The sequence below is a fragment of the Parasteatoda tepidariorum genome, chromosome 11, assembly GCF_982258835.1.
Source record: "Parasteatoda tepidariorum strain Cologne lab strain chromosome 11, Ptep-v5.0, whole genome shotgun sequence".
Lineage (NCBI taxonomy): Eukaryota > Metazoa > Arthropoda > Arachnida > Araneae > Theridiidae > Parasteatoda > Parasteatoda tepidariorum.
Genome location: NC_141765.1, coordinates 5,192,905 through 5,204,045, shown reverse-complemented (window position 1 = coordinate 5,204,045; position 11,141 = coordinate 5,192,905). Strand labels below are relative to the sequence as shown.

General features: G+C 27.9%; 3 protein-coding genes across 3 annotated transcripts; all 3 read left to right on the top strand.

The window, feature by feature from the left end:
• The first annotated feature begins 204 nt into the window (after positions 1-204).
• On the top strand, positions 205-2,189 carry LOC147801199 (uncharacterized). Its single transcript, XM_087155182.1, has 5 exons — positions 205-237; positions 705-770; positions 901-1,035; positions 1,139-1,210; positions 1,425-2,189. The coding sequence occupies exons 1-5, from the start codon at positions 205-207 to the stop codon at positions 2,187-2,189; spliced, it is 1,071 nt and encodes a 356-aa protein (XP_087011308.1).
• Positions 2,190-2,416: 227 nt separating this feature from the next.
• LOC147801198 (uncharacterized) lies at positions 2,417-4,349 on the top strand. Its single transcript, XM_087154698.1, has 4 exons — positions 2,417-3,196; positions 3,307-3,678; positions 3,849-3,929; positions 4,011-4,349. Exons 1-4 carry the CDS (start codon positions 3,189-3,191, stop codon positions 4,276-4,278), a joined length of 729 nt encoding a protein of 242 aa, XP_087010824.1. The 5' UTR covers positions 2,417-3,188; the 3' UTR covers positions 4,279-4,349.
• On the top strand, positions 4,289-11,070 carry LOC147801197 (uncharacterized). Its single transcript, XM_087154700.1, has 3 exons — positions 4,289-4,675; positions 4,788-5,084; positions 10,798-11,070. Exons 1-3 carry the CDS (start codon positions 4,418-4,420, stop codon positions 11,068-11,070), a joined length of 828 nt encoding a protein of 275 aa, XP_087010826.1. The 5' UTR covers positions 4,289-4,417.
• Positions 11,071-11,141: the final 71 nt, after the last annotated feature.

The following is an 11,141-nucleotide window of genomic DNA, read 5'->3' as shown; positions in this document are numbered from 1 at the left end:
AGGGTATGGGAAGGACATAGTTAGAGCTTATCTATATCAATAGTCTTGATAACAATCAGTATATATAGATCTGCTTCACGGATGACAATTATGTTGGAAATATTATTCCCTATGTTGTGCTTGTAATTTTTGTGCAGCAAGAATTTTATTTTGAATTATCGATTTGCGTATTAAGCGGACTACCTAAACTTTGGATTACCAGCCATGTCTAAGAGAACAAGAGATTCTGGAAAAAAAGTAAGTAATATTCCCTTCATTATTTTATTAAACAATTTCTATTTAATTAATTCTTTTCTTTTATTTTACTATTAATTTTTTTTATATTTTACATTTTTAATTATATTTTCTTATATTCTTAAAAGTATATGGAGTATCTTAAGTTTTATTTGTGTTCTACCTTTAAGCTGCTTTTATTTTACATACTATTAGTTGTAATTTTTCTGTATATTCAAAAGTTAGCGAGTATTGAGCTACATTAGAGCTTTTTAAATTTATTTATTTACCTTTGAGTTTTGATTTTATTTATATTTACTTTATTCTTAATGTCCATTTGTTTGTTTTTTTTTGAGTTAATAAGCTGCTTTCATTTATAAAATTCGCAAAGTTATTTTTTATGCTTGTATATTTGAATTAATTTACCAAACTTTTTTTTGTTAACTTTATTTATAAAGATAGTGAAAAAAAATATTTTTTTATTTTTATAGCATGATGATGATGAGGGAACGGATTTTAGTGAACCAGGTTTTGAATTTAGTGAATTAGATGATGAGGTAATAGTTGTATAATTTTTGCTATTCATAATTTATATTTGTTATTGCATAATATTTGTTTGTTAAAGAATATTAACTGTTATTTGACATAAATATATATATTTTTTTCAATCACTAACTCTAATTTTAGCTTTTGGGAGAATTTACGCAACAATTTCTGGAAAACGAAGAGAATTTAATTGGGGAAATCTCGCAAGGTTTTGTTGAGGCGACTCAGGTGTTTCGAAATCTGCCTCTTTATTATCAAGTGGGTTCGGGATTTGAGGTAATAATATTTTTAATTCAGCTGTTTAAAAAAACTTTCAGTGGAAAATTTGTTTTTATTCATTTATTTATTTATTTTTATGTATTTTTTATTTCTATATCAGAATCAGCCAGGACCTTCTAGTGCAGGATCAGTGTTTGTGGAAGGTGTACCGGCTCCAGTTCCAACAAATGAAGTAAGTTTTAAATAATTTGTTTATTTATTTCTTTATTTATTTATTTTGTATTTTTAATTATTTAACTTTTATTTATGTTATAGGTTTTTAATTTATTTAATATGAATTTATTTTATTTAATATGTATTTAATTTATATTTATTTAATATGTATTTAATTTATATTTATTTAATATATATTTAATTTATACTTATTTAATGTTTTTATTTTATAGTTAAATTCTGCTATTATATTGGAACTTCGCTCAGGGAGAAGGAACGAGAAATATAATGCGGACCAAGTTTGTTTCAGAGCCCGTGTGGATCCGGATCGCTTGCCTGATAGTTTGCGTGGTACCCCTTTAGTCACCGTGGTTGACACAGTCATGCAGCTATTTGAACTACTAATTCAAAGAGTACGTAACCCGACTGATGGATCACCTCCTTTAAACCCGACAGATTTAATAAGATTCTGCATACAGGCAGAAGGACTGGACAAGCCCATATCAACCTGTTTAATGCCCGTATCAGAAATGACTGCCGAGAAAGTTACAGCATGTGTTGTTAAAGTTTTGCAGTCTAAGGACCAAATAGAGTTAGACACGGGATTTTTTGTTGACATTATAACTATACGAAGAGATGTCGGTGCTGGAAGAGGGAAAGTAGTAAATATTTTGAAGGATAGGAAATCTAAGAATTCCATTTTAGCCATTGAGCCAGATGATCTTGGGCTGTGCTGTGCGAAAGCCATTGTATATGCTATAGCACATTTGGATAACGATCGAAAGCTGATTGATGTTTTGAGGCGAAAAAATCGACCAGCTCTTCTAAACAAGGCTAAGGAACTGCATGCGGCGGCTGGAGTACCATTAGGCCCCTGTACGTTCAACGAAGTGGCGATATTTGAAAGGTTTTTGAATATCCAGATATCTGTTACTGTTCTTGAAAACAACAACAAGGTAATATACTTTGATTTTCTTTATTCGATATTTATACATTAATCTCATATATAATTTGAAAAGAATGTTACTCTTTTTTAATGTTATGTGTATTTAAGATGATATAAATCATTTTAAAATTATTGATATATTAGAGAAAAAAATTATCTTCATTTTAATTTAATAAAATTAATAAAATTAGTATAGTACAAATTGAGTTAATTAATATTTTGTTAAGAAAAAAGAAACTATATTAATTTTTTTTCTTTAACTACTAAGAATAAATTAAAGAATACTGTTTTATATAAATAACTCATACAACTATACATTTCAGGTTGCTTATAAAGGAGAGCATCGAGAAAGAAGAATCAACCTGCTATTATCAAATAATCACTATGACGTAATCAAAAGCATGAAAGGCTACCATGGAAGCATATTTTACTGCGAACATTGTGAAAAGCCATTTTCACATATTGAGAATCATTTTTGTCCGAATTCGTGTAGAATCTGCAGCAGAGTGAAGTGCGAGGAGGGACAAAAAATAAGATGCGTAGATTGTTTCAGGCTATGTAGATCTAGAGAATGTCTTAATGCTCATAAGTCTACTATAGGATTGCAAGAAAACTCTTTGTGTGATAGGGTAAGTAAGAAGAAAAAAATTGTATCTGAGTATATATAAATATTATAGTAAATAAAACAAACCTTTTATTATTGTTTTAGCTTTATCAATGTCGCACCTGCTGTAAAGTGATTCGAAGGCGAGAATGCCCACCTGAGGTTCACCAATGTTGGACAACAAAATGTCCCTCCTGCAAAACCTTTGTGGAGGCTGCAAAGCATAGATGTTTCTTACAGACCATCAAGCCACAAGAGCCCTCTGATAAATTGATTTTTTTCGATTTTGAAACTGATCAGTCTACAGGGGAGCACATAGTTAATTTTGCTGTGGCTCAGTATGCTGACGGGGCTGAAAACATATTTAAGGGTTATTCGGCTTGTGATGATTTTTGTTCCTGGCTTTTTACACGTCAGCATAAAGGATTCACTGCAATCGCCCACAATATGAAAGCGTAAGTTTTTACTTAAAATATTTTTCTTTTTAGTTTCAAAAATCCTTTTCTTAATTGTGTTTCATCTGAAAAAAAAAATGTGTTTCAAAATGTTTTATTTGAATACTTAGGTTTGATGGACAGTTTATAATGGGATGGCTGCTCCGACAAGGAACAACTCCGGATGTTATACCGAATGGATCTAGTTTGATGAGTTTACGTCACAATTCTCTAAACATCCGCATCATTGACTCCTTAAACTTTATGCCCATGGCACTATCAAAATTGCCCTCATGTTTTGGTATTTCTGAATTAAAAAAAGGATACTTCCCACATCTCTTCAATCGACCAGAAAATCAAGCATATAGAGGCCAGATGCCTGATCATTCCTTTTATAGCCCGGACAGCATGGGGAGTGACGCCCGGAAACGGTTTCTCCAGTGGTATGAGGAAAATAAACACCTGGAATTTGATTTTCAAAAAGAAATGCTTGAATACTGTAGGTAAGAAAATTTTTTTATATTTACAGAATGTAATGGATTTTTCTTCTTAATATATATATATATATATATATATTATCATATATACATATATTATACATATAATCATATATACATATATTATACATATAATCATATATACATATATTATTTATTTTTTCTTTTACTTTCAGATCTGATGTTGATATACTCAGGAGATGTTGCTTGGAATTTAGACAGCAGTTTTTAGACATAGCTAATGTGGATCCTTTCAGGTGAAATATATATTTTTAATGTGAATATAGAACAATTTATTGTTGTTATTATTTTGTATTAACTTTTTTCTCCCTGAACAGGTACATTACAATAGCATCATCAAGCATGGCTGTGTTTCGAAGCTCTTGTATTCAACCTGACACGATCGGTATGGTTCCGGTATTGGGATATACATCCAGTACAAATTACAGTCCAGATTCCATACGGTGGCTCGATTTTACAGCAGAGAAAGAAGGTATTGCTATACAACATGCTTTGAATGGTACCGGTGAATGTAAAGTTGGAGGCATTTATGTAGATGGCTTTTGTTCTGAAACGAACACAGTGTATCAATTTCAGGTGAGTTGAGTTTTTTAAATATTGCTAATTATTTTTGTTAAAAATGATGAAACTTAGTGCTCTATGTATTTATTTTTAGGGATGTTTTTTCCATGGATGTGATACTTGTTTCGATCGAGATGTTTCTCATCCTTTAAAAGGGGTAACGATGGCATCACTACTCCAAAAAACGCAACGTACGACAGAGGATCTTCGTTCCTTAGGTTACCATGTCATAGAATGCTGGGAACATGACTTTGTGAAAATGAAAAGAAATGATGAAGATGTAAAGAAATTTTTGCTCTCACACACGGTGAGAGATCGCCTTGTTCCTCGAGATGCGTTTTATGGGGGACGTACGAATGCCGTTAAGCTTTATCATGAAGGAAATGCAAAGTATGTGGATTTCACGTCCCTTTATCCATGGGTAAATATATACATATATTTTTAAATTTGCTTCATTTCCTATTTGCGTAATTTCTTATGTATAATTATTGTTGTTTGCTAATTTCTTATTTATTTATTTTTTGTCTTTACAGGTTAATAAATACTGTAAGTATCCGGTTGGACACCCGACCATCATCACCAAAGATTTTGCTTCATTGGAGAGTTATTTTGGACTGATAAAGTGCACCATTGCTCCTCCTAGGCAGTTATACTTACCAGTGTTGCCATATCGCTGCCTCAACAAACTTATGTTTCCGCTGTGCAGGACTTGTGCTGAAACTAAGCAACAAAGTTCCTGTACACACTCAGAGAACGAAAGAAATCTAACAGGAACGTGGGTCACAGAAGAGGTGAAATTAGCTCTAAGGAAAGGCTATGAGATAAGAGAGGTAAAAAAAAAATTGTTATTCGGTAAAAACTATGCATTTTTACATGTTGTGTCGTACTAATATATATGTATATGTATATTTTTTTTCAGGTTCATGAAGTCAGTGGCGTATCTAGGGTATGGCAAGTATGGCGAATGCCATGGGCGCATTAATTCAGAAAGGCGCAAAATCGATGAACATGAACGATATTTTTACTTAAAAATTTTATTAGGTGTTTTTTTAAATATATATATATATATATATATATATATATATATATATATTTATATATATATATATATATATATATATATATATATATATATATATATATATATATATATATATATATATATATATATATATATATATATATATATATATATATATATATATATATATCGCATATATATATATATATATATATATATATATATATATATATATATATATATATATATATATATATATATATATGCGCCTTTTTAAAATAATGTGAGTCGAAAAGAAGACATCGTCCTTTGAAGGACTCTTTTTGTCACTGGGGGAGTGAAGTATGAAAGGGAACCGCTAATCGTAAAACCAAAGTAGGCGACGAGCGTCGAACAATTCAGATTAAATATAATTTCTTAATGTTCATGAATATATTCACGATAAATACTAAAATAAACAAATGAAAAAAAAAATAACTTTTTCTTTTCTGCTGCTATATTTACGACGATTTCAACAAAAACCAAAATAATGCTTAGTTTTTAATAATTATAATTATTGCTCTCTTTGCTAACTTTTTGATACATTCCAATAAAAAAAATTTTGATTTTAGAAAATTTTCTAAATAATTCACATTTAATTTTCATCAAAATCCATTTACGAAGAGCTTTTAACCACATATATAATTTTAAATGAATTGAAAATTTTCGAAAATGCAGCTTATCATTGCTTCACAACAAGTCAAAGCTGTTATAGAAAGAATTTAAGTTATCGATACGGAAAAAAAAAGAAGAGACAAAATATAAGCTCATTATTCATAATAGAAAATTTAAGAGAATTTAATTTTTTTTTCTCTTTTCAATGTATTATGCATTTCATTTTTTCAATTAAAAATGAGAAATAAAGCATAAACTAAACGTAAAATTAGTTGAGGAAACAAAAAAAAAAAAATTCTGGTATAAGCGATCATAAAATAAGCAATTTAATAATGTTCATTCAAAAGAGTTATTCACGCATAAGAGTTTTAAAGTTCACAATCTTCTAAATAAACAAGACATTATTTATAAGACTTTATTGAAACTAACTCATAGCCAAACTATTATATTGCATAAGGAAGAAAAACACTGAAATAGCCTGAAAAAATCATGGTTATATATAAAAATAAAATAATTAACAAAATAAAATAATTTCAATTACAAAAGTATAGAATATGTACTAGTATTAAGAATGTATGTTATTATTATGTGTTAATGTAAATTATGCCATATTTCAAAGGTTTATATAGCCTGTGCTATGTATGATGTTGTAGCTCTTGAGTAGTAAATATATCGATATAAATCAATGTCTTTTTCTTCGGCTATGCATAACGTATTTATTTAAAATCATGTACTTTTCAATAATAAGAACAGAAAACAAATCCTAAAAATACTTATTTATTTTTATTTAGAATAGTTTACTTTGATATTTAAAATTAATTTGTCAATCAATTTAATCTAATCAATTTAAAATAATTTACTTAAAAAAATGCTTTTCGACTTAGATTATTTGATATTATTTATGCATATTTGAAAATACCGTACTTTAAAATTAAACTATAGTAAAGAAACTGAATTTTTAAATCTAAAATATTTATCCATATGCAAAAATATTACAGACTAAAAAAATGAAAGGCGAACGAATGAAACTTAAGATGTTTAAAAGTATGTGAGAAATGTAAAGAAACTTTTTTTCCCCTTATCTAAACGAAAGTGAGACCTCCCATAGTACATCCCCCTGTAACTTTATTCTCTTTTTTGTAGAAGTGTCTTGTTCTTAAACTGGAAAAGATTTTAAAAGATAGACCAGAATACAGAGAATCCACAATAAATTTTTATTTTCTTTATTTTTCCACTACCACAAGCGAAGAGAAAAAATAAACAATTCGTTCCTCCTCTTCGTATCACATTGCAAGACTGTAGTCCTTCTAAAAAGGCAATTAATCGGGAGTAAAGGATGGAACCCCTTCAGGCAGATATCTTTGGTGATGACCAGAGGACAGAGAAATGTAAAAACCATGGGGTGTCTCATGCTTGTAAATCTTTAGTTTAATCAGGGGTTAAAATCTCTTTGAAAAACGTTTTCGGGATCTGATGAATAGATTTCAAAAAGAACCCCAGCTGTAAATTAGTGTAAATCCTTGCAAAACAGGACATATTTGCCACCCATGGTGAGAATCACCTCCACAGAAGTGTGAAATACTAAAAATAGGAGGTGCCTGTGCCTCTGCTGCCTCATCAACTAATTTGAACCAATGACGCGATTTAACCATGAATACACAATGCACCCCACTATTTTGAAAAATAAAGACATACGTAATTGTTAAGTTCTTAGGTGTTCACTCTCATATAAAAAATTCTGCTCCTACTAGTTGTTATTTCTAAATTTAATTCAAGAAAATAAATATTTAAAGTCTATTTTGGAATTTTATAATCTAATTTGATAAGTTACATCTTTCAAAATTCATTCAATTATTTAAGTGGTAGGATTTTTCTTCCTTGATTGTAAGTAATTATTTCCTAAATATTTAAATAAATGTACTCCTGTAAATGTAATCCTAAATATTTAAATTAAAATACATAAATTATTGGTTAGTATTATAGACGTTCGTTATATTTTCTAGAAATGATGTTTATATAAAAGGATGCCAATTGCTATAATATATATTTATAATATTTTTTAGTTTTTATTATTGTTGTTTTATGATAAAACATTTAATATGCACATTGATTGTTTTGTATTAATAATTATACATTCTATGATTAAATACTCGTTAATGCATTATCATTAAAATTAATATGTAATAAAAGCACAACAAATGTTAATATTTCAAATGTTATTGGGTACATAATTTTTAAAATTTCCTGAAAATTAATTGCGATAGATAAATAATTTTGTGTATATTAAGTTTGTAACATTCATTAAGTTCACAAGTTGCCAACCACCTAAAAATGTTTTTATTTTTATTCATTAATGGATAAATTTTGAATTTTACCACTTGTAAAACTTCGATTTTTTCTTTTTTCCCTTGAATGGTTAGATTAAGAAACATATCGTCAGTTGTTGGCATTTTTTTTTGTACTCTAAGTTACAGAAGTATTATTCACTCACAATTTTTATTATATTTTAATGCTTTTAAATGTGAATTTCAGTAATTCTTCTATTTTCAAATTAAAAAGAAAAAAAAGAACTTTTCAATTTTTGAAGACATGTTTGTTTTGAATTATTAAATTTTATCAAACTGTCTTCGAGTTATGGAGCACGCTTCCTTACTTCTCGGGTACAAAATTTTGCAAATCTTTCTCCTATATTTTTTCTTTTATTTCAAATTGCCATTTTCTTTCATTAAAAAAAAATAGATTAAATAAATACTACTTTTTCAATTTTATATAAATACTAATTTTATAATTTTTAAGTCTTTTACAATATATATCACTTTCATTAAATTTATGTCACTCCATATCATATTGCTTGAAAAAAAAATGGTATACTGTTTTAAAATGGGTTTATAAAGTGTCTTCTATTTATATATTATATTTATTTCTTATAATCAAAGTAAAATAGTAACAAAATAATATTAAGGTTTATAATATGTAGTTTATAACCAAATCATTACAACAGTTTAGTAACTTGAAAATAAAAGTTATCAATAAAGATATAATCACAATAATATTTTTTCATTAAATAATTATCTTTATTTTAAGAATTAAAAAAAATAATAAAAAAAGCATCCAATGCATTGAAAAACTAGAGCCTGTATAGTTATGAAGCATGTGTATTCCTATAATGCATTTTCATAAAGATGCAAAAAGTCATCTTCTCAAATATTTCAATGATTTATATATTTCTTTTTCCTTAAAAACAACTTTTATATCTAATTAATTTGTATTAGTTTTAATTTTTTTTTTCTTTTTTAAAACCGTTCTGCAGGTTAGTCAAAATTCATGTAATTCGAATATGGAGTTCGGATTCCCGAGAAATCGAATTTTAAAAAAGTCGGACATTTAAAATTTGATTTCTCATTATTTGTTCGACCAATTTTGCTGAACTATTGTATTTTCCCATGTTAAATTACCTTCTTTTAAAACGATATAAATAATGCTTACTTGCAATTCTAATTTTTAAGACTATTATTAAATAAAATAAAAAATATTTACTAAAAGTTATTTTGACCTTTATAATTGTGCAAAAAATGTTTTTTCACTTTGCTTGAAAATTTCTCGAGGTACTTCTCAGATTGCGATTACCCCCTACATTTTGAGTTTCAGAAATTCAAATTCGTCGTAAAAATGCGAAATGGCATCTATAAACAGAAACTTTAGAGAAAGTACGTTTTGGTATCTGATTTCGCAACTTAAATTATCATACCTGACCTATTAATTATCATATTTTAATTCACCCCTTGAACCATTGAGACGAGAATAAAGTTTATCTGATCATTAGATCAAAAGTTATCAGGGTAGTCCGTTTATTTATTTTTGTGTGCACTGAACGTCTAAAAATTTATAATTCAAATCTGTTTAATGTTTTGCTTTATCTTTAATTTGTTCCATTGTGATGCGAAGAGAATTTTTCATAATTTGCTTTGTTTTTTAATTGCACATACCAGAATGTATTCTGGTCTATTTCTTTACTTTTTGCCTTTTTTTTACTGATAGCAGAAGAATTATTTCTAGATATCCTTAAAACTAAAACGTCAACTTCCTCTAATTTATTTCTCAATAAAGAATGTATTATTGTCGATATTAAGTTTAGTGTTTTGTATATAATTATGTGTATATATTTTTATGTTATCTCTTATTATATGATGTTTATAAAACTTAATTATATTAAGAGCATCGGTTTTTTTATTGAACAGTAAATAAACTAACCAAAATATATCTTTTGATTGTAGCTGTTTTATTTGTAATTATCCTAGCAAATTATTTACACTGTGATCTTTAATGAATTTATTATATCGTGATGATTTTATTGTTTTGATGTTAGCAAAGCGTGATTATTTAAAAAAATTTATTTCCTTCAGTTTTAATTTGGAAAATGTTGGGTAATCATCCGGTTATGTTATGGTTCTTCTGTAACTCAGAGCTACATTTGTTATGTGTGCATATTTTTGTTACCAAATTATATTTCTAAAACTTTAAAATATATTTGTGCCTAATTAAACAGCTCGTTAGAATTTTTATTGACTATTGAGAAAACGCAATAGAATCTTCTATAAAAATGACAAAAAAAGGTACTTTATTACTTACCAATGAGGATTTCGAATACACGTAAATTAAAAAGAGATGATTTTATTGTTATATTTATTTATGTATCAATTCGTTTTTTTTTTATTTAATTTTAAATTCAATGCAGTTTTTTTGCAATATTGTCAAAAGAGTTAAATACTTCTAACAATGCTTTTATTTTGTATTGGATAAAAAAAGGAAGAAAAATAAAAGAGAATATCAATATTTTAGAAAGGGCGCCAGTAAGAGATTTGCCATAGGCGCTTCTTTCCATAGATACGCCTCTGCATGAAGTGTACCACTTTGAGAACTCTTCTTCTTCTCTTTTCAAAAGCTTTATTGACTTGTTTTTGAAGATAAAGCAGGAGTCTAGTGGCTGGCCTGCTGAATGTGTATCAGAAGAAGATCGTCTTCGCTACATTGAAGAGTACATGGAAAAAGAAGGTGTTGCCCTTGAATACTCTCAAATTATAAAAAATTTAGGAAGACGGCAGGTCGCAAAGCTGATACTCAATAGTTTTTGGGGAAGGTAGCGTAGATTTATTGTTAAACAACTTTGCTATGACGACTATTGTATCAATTTTCATTAATTGCAGTTATTGCC